The 18,251-nt window shown below is 37.2% G+C and overlaps 1 protein-coding gene across 8 annotated transcripts in view; it reads left to right on the top strand.

The window, feature by feature from the left end:
• Nucleotides 1-18,251, top strand: part of LOC107701280 (inositol hexakisphosphate and diphosphoinositol-pentakisphosphate kinase 1-like) — a 29,883-nt gene extending 11,632 nt beyond the window's left edge. Inside the window, exons 16-32 of one of the 8 annotated variants that reach the window (XM_016503259.1) lie at nt 1,020-1,141; nt 1,234-1,416; nt 1,524-1,665; nt 1,783-2,006; nt 3,150-3,277; nt 3,384-3,498; nt 4,371-4,478; nt 4,636-4,749; nt 4,872-5,012; nt 5,160-5,253; nt 6,110-6,235; nt 6,583-6,612; nt 8,564-8,626; nt 12,930-13,109; nt 15,062-15,199; nt 15,306-15,419; nt 17,168-18,251. In XM_016503259.1, coding sequence (XP_016358745.1) covers nt 1,020-1,141; nt 1,234-1,416; nt 1,524-1,665; nt 1,783-2,006; nt 3,150-3,277; nt 3,384-3,498; nt 4,371-4,478; nt 4,636-4,749; nt 4,872-5,012; nt 5,160-5,253; nt 6,110-6,235; nt 6,583-6,612; nt 8,564-8,626; nt 12,930-13,109; nt 15,062-15,199; nt 15,306-15,419; nt 17,168-17,748 — 2,603 coding nt within the window. In that variant the 3' untranslated portion in view covers nt 17,749-18,251. Of the gene's footprint in view, nt 1-1,019; nt 1,142-1,233; nt 1,417-1,523; nt 1,666-1,782; nt 2,007-3,149; nt 3,278-3,383; nt 3,499-4,370; nt 4,479-4,635; nt 4,750-4,871; nt 5,013-5,159; nt 5,254-6,109; nt 6,236-6,582; nt 6,613-8,563; nt 8,627-10,312; nt 11,531-12,929; nt 13,110-15,061; nt 15,200-15,305; nt 15,420-17,167 lie in introns of those variants that run through there. The other 7 variants (XM_016503260.1, XM_016503262.1, XM_016503261.1 and 4 more) reach the window with 7 other exon arrangements.

Here is an 18,251-nt window from a genome sequence, read left to right as displayed (position 1 = left end):
TCATCATGCCAAACAGGAAAACTCATTTACTCACTAGTCCGCTTCTACAATCTTGTTGTGTTTATATTTGCACTCTTGCAAGTTATTCTAGCTCACACTTTCCAACTTGTAGATTTCAATAAAAAATGGAAGGAGTCTTTAGAAGATTCATGGTGGTGATGCTCAAAGTTTTAGCTTTTTTCTTCTGGAAAAATGCTATTGGCTTTTTGTTCACTTCCGGATTTGCCTACAAAAATACGTCATCCCTGCAGCACTCTATGAATTACTTATTGTAATATAATAAATATAAGATCTATGAAGTATTTATTATAATATAATATTTTTTCTCCATGTCCTTGAGATATATTAAATGTAAGGTTGTATGAAGTGTTACCCAAATTTGGGATAAAACCCTGTGCCTATTCAGCAGTCTTCATATTATTCACTTCCGTCTTTCTTGTTTGTTTTTGGTTATAATTTCTGCCTCTTCTTTTCTGTGCAGAATTTTAAAAATATATTGTTCATATGTCTGTATTGTCTTCTGATACATTTGTGTAAAGATCAGACTTACATTTTAGCTGTTGTTCACGGATAAACTTCGGCTCGTCCTTATCTCGCAAATTTTATTTGCGGTCATGTTTTACTTACCGATTGGTTTTGTGACTGAAGTTGCCAAATTCAAATTGAACACAGGGATGAATGAGATTTGAGAGCAAAATATACCCATTTGCACTTATGTTATGATTACATTTTCAGTCGTTGGACTTGTTAGCCTTTTGGACACATTAACTTGGACATGTTAACCTACCCTATATCGGTTTGTTCCACCCTGCTCCTACAGACACCTTCTTGCAGAGTTTTGTTCCAGCTCCAACACACATGCCTCTTACTGTCAAGTAAGCCCTTGATTAGGTTTGGAGCTAAACCCAGCAAGACAGTGGGTTTCCAGGAACAGGGTTGATTGCCTCAGTTTTATAGTTTTATATGGTTATTTAGTCTCATCAAGTGTTCATCTGTCTTGTGTTCTTGTTCACTTGTAGGGGATTATGCTGGCTTTCCAGGCTGCGGCCTGCTCAGGCTCCACAGCACCTACCGGCATGACCTCAAGATCTATGCCTCTGATGAGGGCAGGGTGCAAATGACTGCTGCTGCCTTTGCAAAGGTCTTGTGCCACAACAAATACAGGTCGTCTAAGGTTTAAAGATATTAAGTTATCAGAGGATGTTAAGTTGGTGTTGGTTGTCTGGTTGTCAGGGTCTTTTGGCACTGGAAGGGGAACTGACACCGATCCTGGTCCAGATGGTAAAGAGTGCAAATATGAACGGCCTGCTGGATAACGATATCGAATCCCTCAGTGGCTGTCAGCAGAGAGTTAAGGCTAGACTTCATGAGATCATGCAGAAAGATGAGATCTTCACAGAAGAAGACTTTGACAGGGTAAATCGAAGCATCAGACAGTTTTTGAACTAAGGGTGTATTTCAGCCCTCTGCTGACTTGATATGAGAACACATCTGTGTCCACTTAATCCCTTTTATTTCTCCAGCTGGCTCCAACAAGCAGTAGCTCTCTGGTGAACTCTATGAAGGCTGTGGAGAATCCAGTTTGTACGTGTGATCAAGTCTACACCCTTGTCCAGAGCCTCACCTCACAGATCCGCAAAAGACTTGAAGACCCCAAATCAGCAGGTGATTGCTCTGTGCTCACATCAAAAAAGAGAGAGAGAAAAACACTCTTTAAAAGGCCAAAAAGAGAAACCTGTGAAAAAACGATCTGAGTAAATGAGTTGGTGTTGCCTCTCTCAGATTTACAGCTGTACCACAGTGAGACACTGGAGATGATGCTGCAGCGCTGGTCTAAGTTGGAAAGGGACTTCCGCATGAAGAGCGGCCGCTACGACATCAGCAAGATTCCTGACATTTATGACTGTGTTAAGTATGATGTGCAGCACAACAGCTCTCTGGGCCTAGAGGACACATTGGAACTCTTCAAGCTCTCTCGAGCACTAGCCAACATTGTCATACCACAGGTGTGTGAGGAAATTCTGAAACGTGAACTCGTACAGGTTTGTTAGAATACTGATATTTCTCCAGCTATATTGGCTAGCACTAGCTATTACTTTCTTTGGAAAAAAAAAAAAAACATTCAGTTTAAATATTTTTTCACATATCACCCAGTCCTTGGACACCACAACAAAAAGTTTAATCTAGAAATGAATTTAATGTATTTATTTAAACCCTTCTAAGAATACAGTGCGTGCATAATTATAAGGCACTTTGATATTCTGATCATATTTTACCAATTCCGAACCACATCTTAATAACTACTATTAATTTTGTATTTAATTATTTATAAGTGATATATAATTGTACATGAAGGCTGGAAGTGAAAAACTCCTCATTATCAGGTGTGCAGAATTATTAGGCAGGTTTTCTTTTACTGATAAAATGAGCTAAAAAAGATTTAACTCAAGACTGAAAAGTCAAAAATTATTAAATGCCCATTAGAAATATTCAAAACTAATGCAATACAGAAATTGCAAGGTTAATGCAACCTTGCAATGCATGACCACTGGACAGCAAAATGCTCATTGGGTCAGCAGGGTTAGAAAAAAACAGGTGGAGAAGAAAAGACACATGTTAACTGCAAAAGAATTCATAATTAATGTATACCATCAGGAACAATTTAGTCTCCAGCGCCACCTTTTTCCAGAACTACAACCTACATGGAGTCTCCATGGAGACTTTGCTTGGGTAAAGAATTTATCAATTATATATCACTCATAAATGATTAAATACAAAATTAATATTAGTTATTAAGATTGGTGTGGCTTGGAATTGGTAAAATGTACTTGGAAAAAAATATGATCAGAATATCAACGTAAAGCCTAATAATTATGCACGCAATGTATATTGACTCTTATCGACTAATAATCTGTGTTATTGTAGTATCATTGATATACTATTATAGTTTTTGTTAATATTTTGATGTAGATTTTATTTTAATATTTTCTGTTGTCATTTTAATTTTAGTTAAAGTTTTAGTAATTTTTTGTGTTTTTGTCATTTTTATTATTTTTTAAAAATATGTAGATACATTTAATGAAGTTTTAGTTTTAGTTATTTTACTACTTCAACTGCACTATAACTTGTCCTTCAAACTACTTTTTTAGGAGTACGGCATTAATAAGGTGGAGAAGTTGGATATTGCATATGCTTACTGTCTGCCTTTAGTGAAGAAGATTCAGCTTGACCTTCAGAGGACACATGAGGACGAGTCTGTAAACAAGCTGCATCCACTGTGAGATGCCCTGTTTTGTCACTCTCATCTCATCTCTTTCTTTCTTTTATTTGCTCTCTCCTATTGAGCATGAAAGCTCACACTTGTCTATCTCTTTGTGTCGCAGATATTCCCGTGGAGTGCTGTCACCAGGCAGGCATGTCCGAACTCGGCTGTATTTCACGAGTGAGAGTCATGTCCATTCCCTGCTTAGCATCTTCTGTTATGGTGGCCTATTGGATGTAAGCATAATAGAAATTAATATATTTTAAATGTAATAAATTCCAACTTTGTCATTACAGGTTTGTAATTACAACTATATTTAAATACATGACATACAAGTTTCAACAAAAATGGCATTAAAGTATATTTTAGTTTAACATAAATGCTTGTCAGTACATTCAGCAGTACACTGTAACTATAAGACAGGGGTGTCCAAACTCGGTCCTGAAGGGCCACTACCCTGCAGAGTTTAGCTCCAACTTGCCTCAACATACAGAACCTGCTTGGAAGTTTCTAGAATGCCTAGTAAGACCTTGATTAGGTGGTTCATGTGTGTTTAATTGGGGTTGGAACTAAACTCTGCTGGACAGTGACCAGTGGATTGGACACCCCTGCCATAAGACAATAAAAGTAATTATGAAATTACATATGTCGATGTACTTAAGTCCTACTTAAGTGGGCCAAAAAAGGTACATTGTTAATTTAAAGGCACAATATGTAAGATTTTTTTATTAAAATATCCCATGATTTCTGCCCGAGTCCCATCGGATTGCTTCGGCTGTGGGGATGAAGACGACAACTCCCATGATTCCACACTCAGTCACGGTGTCATCAAACTATGCCTTTGTTTCTTTGTTTGTTTTGATTACGCGCCCTCTAGCGGCGAAAAATTACATATTGTGCCTTTAATATGAATTTTCCATAAAAGTACTCTTTTTAAATGTACTGTATGCTAATGTTTACTTCTTTTTCACAAGAGTAAAGAAGTACAGAAACTAGAGCAGAAGTACAAATGCAAAAAATGTAAAAGAGAGAACAAAAACACTTTTTTAAGCTGTTGTCTTTCACTGTGGTTTCAGTTAAGTGTTAAAGGATGCATGTGATGTTTCAGGAAGTGAAGGACCAGCAGTGGAAGAGAGCCATGGATTATCTGAGTGCAGTGACTGAACTCAACTACATGACCCAGATTGTTATTATGCTCTATGAAGACAACAATAAGGTACATCCAGCTCTCACTGTTCGTTCTGCTCCTTTGAGGCACAGAATAAACATAAGTGAACTGTAATAACTGAGCTGCCCAATGTTTTATGGTTGAGTGGGGACTGTGCAGTCTCAACAGAGTACTTCAAAGAAATGTGACAATTGTGTTAACTCAGGACCCATCCTCTGAAGAGCGCTTCCATGTGGAACTGCATTTCAGCCCTGGGGTCAAAGTATCTGAGGAGGAGAGCGCTCCAATGGGCTTTGGCTTCCGACCAGCCTCTGCTGAAGTATACAAACTTTCCTTTGTTCTGTGTTCTCATCATGTATTGCATTAGATTTTTATTCAGCTAATAATATCTAGGTTTATTTGCTGATATTTTCATGTCTATGTTTGTGTGTGTTCACATAGAATGATCAGAAGCAAACAGACCCTGGTAGTTTGGAAAATCTCCTACGAGATGAGCCTGACCGCGCTTTGCCCCTTTCAGAGGCCATCAGCACCCAGAGGAAATCCCCTCTGATCCGGAATCGCAAGACTGGCTCCATGGAGGTATCACACTTAGCCACCTACTATGCCAACCATTGTACAGTGTGCTTTAAAAATACTTTTCTAAATCTCTGTGGTGTCAAACTGACAGAATCAGGCTGGGTTTTGTGTACTATGATTTAAAAGTGCTTCATTTGTGTGTGTGCACAGGTCCTGTCAGAAAGCTCGTCCTCTAAAGGGGGCAGCTATCGCCTCTTCCCCTCCTGCTCACGTCAGTCTCCAGAGATGAAGCAGAGCGGATTAGGTTGGTATCGTGTGTCTGTCCCTCACTCAGCCTGAACAACTGCTGTTTATCTCTTCCCCGTGACAGGAAATCACCCTCTGAATCCAAAGCAACACTATATTGCATGATATTTCGGATGTAAAATCCATTAGCTGACTGCTTTCATTGATGTTACCGAGGAAATTGGTGGATACACATTTTGGATCCAGACAGAGATGGAGTTTGTTGTATGGGAGTGGGATGCCGTTCATTTTTAGACATCTTGGAGGGATCATTCTGTGTTTCTGCTCTATTTAGAACTAGCGCTGTGATCTCTGATGACAGATTAGTTTGTTATCTTTACGCAATTCTGTTACCTATGAAAGAAAGTGCCATGATTTTACTGCAGTTTTAAAACTTGAAAGTTTTGCATGGAAAAAAACACATTTGACAACGGTGTAAATGAGCAAATAATCCTGCATTAAGTCAGATGTATTTCATACCTAACTATCTGTAGATTTGAAATTATTAATTTGTGTAATCATATAGTAACTATCAATGACATGTGAACGCTGATGTTGACTAATACTTGTATACTCGGCATACTCATCTGCCAGTTCACTATATTTGTTTAGTTGTTGTATAGTTGTTTTTTTTTGGTCATAATTGCTTCTAATTATGATGTAAAGTATTTACTTTAAACAACATCTCCCTGGCAAGAACATTGCTTCTGTCTTTTGTTAATTAGATTTTGCTCTACTAGCCGTAATGGTTTTGGCATGAGTCATATATTATGACTTTATAATCCTCTCACTCCCTCCGCAGTAACTGCTGTTTTGATTAATAAGTGCATGTGGTTGGTGTGCACACTAATTCCATGATCTAACCCCCTCTGCAGGCTCTCAGTGCGCTGGCCTCTTCAGCACCACCGTCCTGGGGGGCTCCTCTAGTGCCCCCAACCTTCAGGACTACGCACGCACACACCGCAAAAAATTCTCCTCAGGCAGTTTGACCTATAAAGACGGTATGTGCTCAGTTCAGCTCCTTTTCTAATAGAGATAATAGAGCTTAGACGGTAGAAACTATAGTTGAAGGGCACTTCCTGTAAATGTGGGTAATGTAGGAGTTTAGGATTAAGTTGCATCAGGTCCTGATGGTGTATCACACATCTCGCTGTCATATTCATATTTCACGTCTGGTTCATTTTCATGGTCTTGGATGCGTGGTGTCCAGAAGCTCATGGAGTCTACAGTGCCATTCATTGTCTTTCAGAAATTATGTCTTTGTTTCTTGTCATTTGTCATATTTTGTGAGCAGTGTTTTATTTTTGACATCATTTAATTGGAAACATATGTTTGTGTTCCACTGCAGGAATCCAAAAAAGTTTGAAGCAAAAACATGGTAAAAATGTAGATTTTGTGAGCAGCAAACTGAATATAATCTCTTGCCTTCCACTACATAAAGGGGTTTTTTGCTACATGATCACATTTTACAATTCAATCTCAGATACACCACCATTCAAAAGTTTGAGGTCTGTAAGATTTTTAATGTTTTTGAAAGAAGTCTCTTATGCGTAGAAATTCAGTAAAAACAGTAATATTTTGAAATGTTACATGCATTATATTTTTTATTGTCTAGAATGTATTTCAAAAGTTAATGTATTCATTTTAAGGCAAAGCAGAATTTTTAGCAGTTCAGTGTCACATGATCCTTTAGAAATAACTCTAATAGGCTGATTTGGTGCTTAAGAAATATTCCTTATTACTATCAATGTTGAAAACAATTGTGCTGCTTAATATTTTTGTGGAAACCTTGCTAAAAAATGTTTTCAGGATTTGAAGAATAGAAAGTTCAAAAGAACATCATGTATATGCGATACATGATCTTTTGAATATTGTAAATGTCTTTACTGTCATGTTTGATCGATTCAGTGCATCCTTGCTGAATAAAAGTATGAATTTCTTTAAAAAAATCTTTTTGACCCCAGACTTTTGCACAGTAGTGTACGTATATTGCATTTGTATCACATCAATTTATTTGGTAACACTTTACAATAAGGTTCTATATGTTAAGACTAATTAACGCAGTAGCTAACATAAAATAATAAATAATTTTACAGCATAATCTAGAATTATCAATACATTTGTAACATTTCAAGTTTTAACATTAGCTAATGTACAGTATGAATTTGAATTTTGAATTAACAATTATCAATGACGTTAACCTAAACTAATACATACTGTAAAAATGACTGGTGATTGTTAGTCTTGATACGTAATGTTAATGAACTGAATCTTATTATGAAAGTGTTACCCATTATTTGGGTATTGAAATTATTACTAAATCTGATAAGTGGCCATTAGCTTTGGATTTCACCCTAATTTGAAATCTTACCTGAAATTGCATTGACAAATTGTCTCTCCGGTCCATGCACCGGAGTGCTCTCACATCCCGAATCCTTCCAGAATGTTCAGTTTGTACGCTCGTGGTGAAACCTTTTGTCCACAAGGTGTCAGTGTGACATTGTTTGGAGTCCCCTGTTTCAGTTCCCATTTCTTGTCTTGTTTTGTTTACTGCCGTTTTGCAGTTATAACTTTACTCTCTCATCTGTTGCTATCGTATACATGAGCCTGTTCATTTAACCGCATTAGCTTCAGTTAAAATCTCTGGCTGGTCTCTAGGACTGGCCGGTCATCTAGCACAGTCCCCAGTCTCTTTGTCTTCACTGTTGTGTGTGGTTGTGTCCTGTGAAGGCATGTGCTGTTACACTACAGGCTCTCAGAGCTGCTTATATTACGGAAGCGAGGGGTCGATCGGACCGTCTCCAGCTTTTCATGCTTCTGTCCACCATTTTGTTTGTTCTGAGAGATGACGTCTGATAAGATGGCATCTGTATTTATAGTAGAGAAGTGCCCAGAAAGTGACAAGCTGAAAATATTACTGCAGCTAAAGTGTTATAAATAGATCCACTAATTTACTGTGGCAACTCTGTGAAAACATTTAAGCAGTTCGGATAAAGATCTGTCCTCTTATTGTCGTTTTATTTTTTATTTTTTTATTTAAGAGTTTATTTTCTCTACCTGAGCTAGGAATAGCCTCAGTGAACCCATCTGTCAGATTAACATCTAACTTCCACATAATAAGGAATATTCTCACTCTTTAGCTAAAAGTATTTAGACACTAAACGCTGCTCTTCTGCTTTCTGTCTGTAGTCACAGTAGAAACCCAGCCTTACTCTCCTCACCCTACTATCCTTGACAGTCTCACACCTTCAGCTCTGTAACACCATCCCCATCCTCTACAGGTGTACTGTAAAATATGGTAACTCTAGTGACCTTTTTTATTTCCTCAGAGTTGTTGTCTATGCCGGCAGTAAAGCGATTTTCTGTGTCGTTTGCAAAGCATCCGACTAATGGTACGTCTGCTTCTCTTCAAGTATATTTCCACTTCCTCCACCTCCCTTTGTTTTGCATGTCAATGGAAAACTCTTTTCATTTTGGATCTTTTTCGTGGGTTTAGTTTTCTTCTTCTGTTTTCACGTGTTTTCTGCCATGTTTCCTTCAACCTCCAGTTTCATCAACTTTTTAAAGGGGTCATATGATGCGATTTAAATTTTTCCTTTCTCTACATTTCCATCACACGCTTGAGGTATTCAGCCAATCACAACGCACTGGATAGCTGGCAAATCACAGCACACCTCGCTTTTCAGAACGATGAGCTTTGTAAAAATCGACGCGTTTCAGAAAGGCGGGGCATAGAGGAGAAACAATAATGTACAGTATGTGGAAAATAATGTGTTTTTTGAACCTTAAACCGCATTTCATTACACCAAATACACCAAATAATGTTCTTTTTAGCAACATCATATGACCCCTTTAACCATTCAACAAAGTCTCAAACCCTTCCCATATACACCACTATCGCTATCTGTAGCCTCCTGCGGACAACTCTCACTCTCACCCAGTGACTCAGTGTTAATCAGTTATGGTTAACAGTGTTAATCAGTTACGGATGACTGTTTGTGTGAATGAGTTTAAGCACGTGTTTGTTTCCTGTGATTGTATGTGCACAAGTCTGTGGCAAGGTGGGTGTATTACACTGCAAAAAATCATGATCTTAATCAGTATTTTTGTCTTTTACATTTGGGAAGCAAAATTATACTAAAAAGATACTGTACACTACTGTTCAAAAGTTTGGGGTCAGTAGATTTTTTCTATTTTTTGATCGATTGAATGCATCCGTGCTGAATAAAAGTGATAGTAAAGACCTTTATAATGTTACAAAAGATTTTTATTTCAAATAAATGCTGTCCTGTTAAACTTTCTGTTCATAAAGTAATCCTAAAATTGTATCATAGTTTCCACAAAAATATTACGCAGCATAATCTCAATGTTAATAATACGAAATGTTACTCGAGAACCAATTTCCAGATTTCTGAAGGATCATGGGAGATACAAGAATGAAATAATGGCTGCTGAAAATTCAGCTTTTCCATCACAAGAATAAATTACATTTTATGATATAAAAAAGAAAAGAGCTGTTTTAAATTGTAATAATATTTCACAATATTTTTGATCAATTAAATGCAGCCCCGGTGACCATAATAGCACGAAATGTTACTCGAGAACCAATTTCCAGATTTCTGAAGGATCATGGGAGATACAAGAATGAAATAATGGCTGCTGAAAATTCAGCTTTTCCATCACAGGAATAAATTACATTTTATGATATAAAAAAGAAAAGAGCTGTTTTAAATTGTAATAATATTTCACAATATTTTTGATCAAATAAATGCAGCCCCGGTGACCATAATAGCCCTTAAAAACATGAAAACAATATTTCTAACCCAAACTTTTGAACAGTAGTATGTGTCAGAAAGAATATCTTTAATTTAATTGATTTGTTAAAAACAATTTGACAGTGCACTGTGAAAAATATGCTAATTCGAGATATATTCTTTGCAAACAAGTTGTAATGTTTTATTGAAATATTGTAATTAGATTTAGCTTGTAATATAAGGATGTTTTGATATTCCTGCTGAAAAAGTACAAATACTACTGATTAAGATCTTGATTTTTTTTTGCAATACAATTATGAATAGATACTCAAGATGATGAATCTGAACCACTACTGGACAGCACACCAATGACTGAACCCTTCCCCTGTCAACAGTTGTCATTGCTCTGGTACTGTTGGACAGTGTTTTTCACTGTATTTAACTGTAGCAGAAAGTCAGTGTTCACAGGGAAATGGTTCACCTGTCACTCTTTTACTCCATTAATCTTCTCCAATTTTATTTAAAATGAATGTTGTTGTGAATTGTAATTGTTAAATGTTGAGCTATGCAGCCAAGGAGTGTTTTACTCTGTTTCCCCTTGATTCTTCATGAGAAGCAGCTTCAAATCTAAAATGCCACAAATGACAAAGACTTCTTTCAAATTGAAATAGACATCTTCAGTCTATGTGAATAAAACAACCTACCACACTTGCAGATACAGATTAACTGGCCTTTTGTGGTTCTTTACACTTCATTGATAGACACATGTGCTGTGTATAAACTGCATGTTGATGTTATATGGGTTAAGATTATCAGTGTTTTCTCTCTCGGTCTTGCATATGTTGTGATCAAGAGGATGTCCGGAGATGTTGTCTAGCATAAACAAACCTGAATGGAGGTGATAACAAAGGTCAAGAGCAATGCAAAAGAACCGCTTGTGAAGTGATGTGAATTACTGCAGTGTGTTATGTACTGTAGGTATATTTGGACACAGTTCTGTATGTGTTCAGTACATCTCAGGCAGAGCTTAAAGATGGTCCCTGATCCACCTACGCAATCCCCATTCCCTGCCAGATCCCACACACTCTACCCACCACACATTCCACGCCATCCAGCTCTCAAAACCTTTCATGTAGGAGCCTTTCGTCCAACCTAATTATGTTTCTGTAGTTATTAAGAAATATTCTTTCATTTATGTCTCTGAAATGAGTGCATATACTCTTTAAACAAATTTAGTTCATTCAGCCTAATTATTACATTTTTGTGTTTTCCTGGTATAGTGTGTGCATATACGGGTCAGGTGGGGATCAGATGTCTCCACGAGGATAGTAAAACCTGTAATCATCTACATTGTGGGCGCCTCCCAATGGTACACATGATGAAACGGCTTAATAAAGAGACTGTATATTGTCTTAATTAAAATCTAAAAAAGCCAAAAGGTTTCTGCAAGGAGTAGGTGTAGAGTAGGGTGTAGCAAATATAATTAACTAACTTAATATAAACGGAAAATACACGGCTTGATATAAAAACAAATATGTGTGTATGTGTTGGACGCATTGGTTATGATTTAAAGACAAACACTCTTAATATGCAACTTTTACAACAAAACTGTACAAATAGAATAATTAATTTTGTAATATTTTCAAATTATTGAAATAAGTAATCATTTAGTTTTTTTTATTAAATAATTCAATATTCTAATGAAGTAGACTGAAAAAATAATCAATATTTGTAACAATCAGCAAAATTACCAAAAGTGGTGGTTATGGTAAAAATCTATAAAAATGGCCTTTACATTTGCTTTCAAAAGTTTGGGGTCAGTAAGATTAAGTCTTTTATTCTCACCAAGGCTGTATTTATTTGATCGAAGTACTATAAAAACAGTAATATTATTACAATTTAAAGTAAATGTTTTCTGTTGTAATATACTTTAAAATATATATATATTTTTAAAATCCTGTCATGTTAAAGCTCTGTAAATTTACAGCAGCCATTAATATTCTGAATTGGTGCTCAAGAAACATTTCTTATTATTATCAATGTTGTGCTGCTTAATATTTTTGTAGAAACACATTTTGTCAGGATTCTTTGATAAATAGAAAGTTTAAAAGAACAGCATTTATTTGAAATAGTCATCTTTTTTTAATATTATAAATGTCTTTACTATCAAGTTTGGTCAATTGAATGGATCCTTGCTGAATAAAAGTATTTATTTTAAAGTAAAAATGTCCTACTGACCCCAAAGTTTTTTGTGTAGTGTACTCGTAGTGTAGTCTAATAGGGGTGTGATGTTTGACTCCTCTGAGCACTTTATTCACTTTAGGCACACAGGATGACACTTCTGCCACGGCGATTCAACCACCTGTATGGTGGTCTGACTCCAGTAATGATAGATCTTTGTCCCACCACAGCTTTAATTCAATCAGGTCGATCGAGTTAGTCAACTGGGCCTAACTACACAGTGTCCATATGCACGCTTAAGGAAAAATAGATTTGTTTTGAAGTTCTAGATGTCAGTGTGGGTATGTAGACTATTTCTGTGTATAGTTTAGTGAGTTCCTTGAATCCCTTGTGGTCTTGTGACTTATTCAATGGATGTTGACCCCAGGAGATGCTACTGTTTCCTCTGCACAGTACATTGTTTGTGAATGAAGGCTGTGGACTACAACGGACTTAAAATAGGCTGTGTGTCTGCTTGGGATTATCTGCTGGTGACCAATCGCTCAGGCTAACTCGCCTTTATTTTGGTGTGTTTAAATGTGGAGAAGTGTCAAACCCTTGTGGGACCTGTTGTGGGGAGTTTTTCTGAGAGCATGCTAAGTAATGAAGCGGTAATCACTGTCCACTATGTCCCCATGAGAACCCCATGCCCTCACCCGTCTGCTTTTCAAACCCCCTACTCCCCACTCTTCTCTTCCCTGCTCTGCCTCTTCTTCCTCAGAACCCCTGGAAGAGCACCAGGTAGCCCAGCTGCTGAGGCACTTTTCCACTGACCCCAATATTGGCCACCCGTTCTGTTTGGACAGTGCTTTTGCCCACCACCTCCATCAGTGCTCCTACCATCTCCGCCTCTTCCGCAACTGGTTAATCTCTGGCCAGGACCCACTAGAGTACCTCTACGGTCAGCCCTGGGGAGGTCCCTCCGTGTCCTGCTTGCCGTGACTGCAGTAATGGCCGCTACCACAGCCGCCTTAGCTTTGCTCTATAGCGCCTCTGCTGTTTAAAGCATGTTTGTGTTTTTGGGAAAAGCAGCTTGCAATGACACAGTTCTGATTTTTTCTTTCTTTTTTTAGCATATTGAAGTTTATGTAGAATGTATTTTTTAGCGATATTAGGTAAATACAAAATAATCGTGATTAATATTGAGTTTTGGGTTTAACTAATTTTTTTTAATTTAAAATATATACATTTTAATATTTTTAAAATTTAATTTCCTTTAATTCACCTCCTAAGTTGTTTTCTTTTCAGTATGTACAACACTGTTTAAATATTTGGGGTCAGTAAGGTTTTACTTATTTATTTTAAGAAATTTAAACTTGCATTATATGGATCAAAAATGTCAAAGTATTTCTTATTGTTATGAGACAATTCTATTAAAAAAAAGTTAAACAATAAAATAAACTTTCCATTCATCAAACAATCCCGAAAAAAGTATCAGTTAAATATTAATCAGCAAAACTGTTTTCAACATTGGTAATAATAGGAAATGTTTCTGGAGGACCAAATTAGCATATGTGACACTGAAGACTGGAGTAATAGCTGCTGGAAATTCAGCTTTGCCATCACAGGAATAAATTACTTTTTAAAATATATTAAAATTGAAAACGGTTATTTTAAATTGTAATAATATTTCACAATATTGCTGTTTTTACAGTACTTATGATCAAATAAATACAGAATTGGTGAGCAAAATAGATTTAAAAAAACAAAAAAAAACATTAAAAATCTTACCAACCTCAAACTATTGAATGGTAGTGTAGTACTTTCAGTTCCTCTCATAATAAAAGAAAACAAAATAATTTACAAAAAAAGGTTTTTACCTCTTAGGTGATATTTCAGACTTTTTGAGAGAAATTAAACTCTTCAAATATTTATAAAGAGAGCAAAACAGATTTAAACATGTCAAATTCAGTGCTCTGTACAGAAGATGCTGGAGTGGCATTAAGAGTGATGTCACTGCTGTGTGTTGGGGTGTGTGGTGTGGCAGATGCATGCCAGTGGCATCTGATTGCAACTGTGTCAGCTTACAGACACATCGGCTCTCTGACGTGTCAAAAAATGACTGACTTGCATGATAGTGGCATATGATTTGCATGCCACAGGCTTCCAGTGATTTGAAAAATAAAACATTGTAATTCTCTCTTCCAAATGTGATTTTTCAGTTTTCACTTTTTTCATCAATAATTAATTAAACCTCTATTACTTCATACATAATCACACATGCACATTATGTTATTATTTGGATTTTTTTATTACATTCTTCAGAATCCAGGGTCATTTTCATAAGTAATAGTCATAAGTGATGCATTGCCATCTTTTATAAAATTCATGCTCTGATTACAAGATGATCCACAAGTGCAGTTCTCACATTCATTCCTGTTTTTATTATTATTATTGTCTCGGCCAGCTCCCTCCTAATTTATGTGTGTTGCTTTAATCTACATTAAGAGTGTGGTTTTTCAACTAAAAGAAGTGCATAGAGACTAACAACTAATTAAAGGAACTTTCTGGTTTTACTTGAAGTTGTGTGTGAGAGTGTGACATTACTACTTGTATACCTTTTAAATGTAGATTTAGATTTCCTATGTAATACACAAGAAGTCTCGAATGAATGATGTGGTGTGTTCTCGAATGTCTCGAATGAAGAGGATGTGGTGGGTTTGTTTGTGTGCGTGTATTGTGTATCTGAATGTTTCTCGCCCGTGACTGTGGTTCTGTCACTAACAAGGGTTTGGCAGTAGGTGGAATGACTACTGACACGGGTTCGGTGGTAATAGACTGCTGTGTGACTTTGGGTGCATACTGATGTCTGGATAGAGGACTGTCTTCTCTCATCACTTCTCCCATCTGCAGGTTTTGAAGGCTGCTCCATGGTGCCCTCCATCTACCCCCTGGAGACCCTCCACAACTCACTCTCACTCAAGCAAGTGAACGAGTTCCTGACGACTGTGTGTGAGAATGCAGGAGATTCCCACACCAGGACAACCAGAGGTAATGCCCATAGCACCACTCTAACATTAGGACAATTTTAGGTCAGTCTCTGAAATATAATGCACCAGTGTCCTAACTGTATGTGTGTTTGCCTCCCCTCCTGTAGCTCTCTCAGCCATGTTTGACTCCCAGAACCAGCCCGCAGGGGACTCTTACATCCCTCACAGAGTGCTGTCCTCCTCTGTTTCACTGCGCCAGCGCTCTGATCGGCCACCCTGGTGTGAGTACTGCTGCCCTTAGCTACTTCACATGGAGAAAACTTTCCATATGTTATGTTGGATGGATCAGATGTACAATTGATATTTAAGTGGTAACAAATAACAGTGCAATTGCAAGCTAAATTCATGAATTTGTATGTTAATATAATTATGCCTTCAACAAAGTAACAAGGTTGACAGTAAAGGGGTTGACTGTTTTATTTGACATGACAAGTCTTGTGCTATTTATACAAACTTTTCAGTTATCAGTTGTTTACTATGCCGAAGTATGGTAACAGTGCTAACATTTTTAACCACAACAGTAAAGTGGTGAAAAATATGAGGCTATAACTTGTGTTGAAGCCTCCTGTGAAAAAAAAGTCAACTTCAGTGTATTGAATGCGCACTTGTAGTGTACTTCAAATCTGAACAGTATATTTAAAAAACTGTTCTTGCAGATAATGCAGTATTAATTAAATAAAAAGTCTACTTAAGTCTGCTTACAGAAAGTACACTTTCCTGACTGTGTAAAAAGTGTGTGTAATGTGTATTTTAATTCATTATGTTTTATTAATCTTTTGACAGGCTTTAAAGAAGTACACTTATTTTGTTTGCTAACATACTAAGGCACATGTAAAGTGCTTGATTATAATTTTAACTAGTGCGTTGTTTTGATATTACATTTAAAGTTAATATATTTTAAAAGTACCAACTTGAAGCTTCATTACTAATTTATAATTACAAATATATTTAAATACATGACATAAGTTTCAATAGACATTACAGTATATTCTACTTTACCATAATTGCTTATCAGTGCAGCATGTTTTATAGACAACAGAATTATGAAATTACATAAGTTGTACTTAAGTCCTACTTTAGTGGTTCAGAAAAGCACTCTAAAGTCCAACTAATTGCATTTAATATAAATGTAAACGGTCACACTTTATTTTAAAGTCCAATTCTCACTATTAACAAACCATTAACTATGACTTGCCTCAATAAACTACTAATTTGCTGCTTATTAATAGTTGGACGGTAGTTGTTAAGTTTAGGTACTGGGGGGGATTGTAGAATATGGTCATAATAAACAGCCAATATGTTAATAATAGGCATGCTAATAAGCAACTAGTTAATAGTGAGAATTGGTCCTTAAACTAAAGTGTTACCATTTAAACTATAATACATTTTCATTTATTTGCAGTTAGCATGCAATTAAGTGTCCTATGTTACATTCAGTTCGCACTACATTCAACTACATTAAAAAGTATATAATTTCTTTTAGAAGTATTCTTTTTAATAGTGCTGTATGCTAAAGTGTGTCTTTTTCACAAGGTAGGATTACAGAGTCCCTGCTTACTTTCAAAAGAGAAAACGTGATAATTGACATGCCAATATGGGTCACAACTTTAAGTCATTTTAATAATACAATATGGTCACTAAAATACACAAAAATACAAATAGAAAAAATGCTAGTTAAATCGAAATGTCTATATTTGCTATTACAGCAAAAAGCAGTGAAAACACGGCTGAAAAATAGGCAAAAAAAGGCATTCTCATGATGATAGAAATAAAAATGTTTTTAAATCAAAGTAAAGTTACTGGATTTTTGTTGATGCATTTAGAAGAATGTCTATAGTAACACAGAAAAAGTTGGCATAAACAATTCATTGTTAAAGTAATTTTTACACACACACGAGACACAAATGGCACCTCTTTTGCAAAATGAGCAAAATAATATGTGTGTGTTTGTGTGTATTTCTCCGTGCAGACAGCAGTGGTCCCTCCAGTACGGTGTCAAGCGCCGGCCCCTCGTCTCCCACAACGGCTGACACCTCCCCACGCTTCAGCTTCAGTGAGAAGATCACCCTCACACCGCAGAGCAGCGAGGAGATCCACCCGGCCCCTCACAACAACAGCCACTGTGTGTCCTCCACGTCTGAAACCAGCCTCCCCTCTGAGGACCCCCACCCGTCAATACCATCCCCCATCCTGGAGAGACCCAGTGAAATAGCAGTGGACAGCACAGACTCTGCAGTCCAGTGTCTTACAGAGAGCCCCTGCTGTGATGAAGCGCCAAGTCCGGCCCCCGCCGAGCCCAGCTCGCACTTGCCCGACAGTCCGCCAACAGAGTCCTTCTGTAGGCTGTCCGGCTCCCTGCCTGTGCTCCTGGAGCTCAGAGAGAGCAGCTCAGAGGCCGGCTCCAGCGCCCAGACCCCGCTCACCCCTGAGGAGCCGGATGAGTTCTTTGATGCACAGGAAACGGTTGACGTGTGGAGGGGAAGCCCGGGGACCCTTCCTCACCCTGGCACTCCTCTAGAGGTGGGAGCTCCACATGTGCCTGAGCCGTGAAGGAAACACAGACCAGGCAGCCCTCATACGTGTGTCCTTCACCCCGTCTCAGCATGCTCTCGCTGTAGTGCCTCAGACCTTCATAATGAGTCAAAGTGGGATTTGCCAACGTCATTTAAGGGAAGTTGAGGAAACGGAGGCCCACTTGTTGAACACAAAGCGCAAATGCTCTTAATAAAGAGAGCATTTTGAAATCTTAATAAACTCTCCATGTGTTTAATTCTGTAGTGTCGTTCAGAGATACTTTGTGTGTAACGCGTCACTCTAGTCAAATGACCAGTGATCAAACAAGCTGTTAGATGCACTGAAACATTTTTATGTGCACATATTATCTTCCTCATCTCCAAACGACTGCATTTTTCTTCATTAGCTGGTCTGGAAGATATTTTTTTTCAAAGGGACGTTATATTTGATATCAGTCAAGCTGAACTCTAGCTAAATGCATATTAAAGGGATAGTTACCCAAAAATCGTGATCAATTACTCACCTTCATGTCATTCAAA

This window comes from Sinocyclocheilus anshuiensis, unplaced genomic scaffold, assembly GCF_001515605.1.
Source record: "Sinocyclocheilus anshuiensis isolate Anshui unplaced genomic scaffold, SAMN03320099.WGS_v1.1 scaffold1946, whole genome shotgun sequence".
In the NCBI taxonomy this organism is placed as follows: domain Eukaryota; kingdom Metazoa; phylum Chordata; class Actinopteri; order Cypriniformes; family Cyprinidae; genus Sinocyclocheilus; species Sinocyclocheilus anshuiensis.
This window is presented reverse-complemented; position numbering and strand designations above follow the sequence as displayed.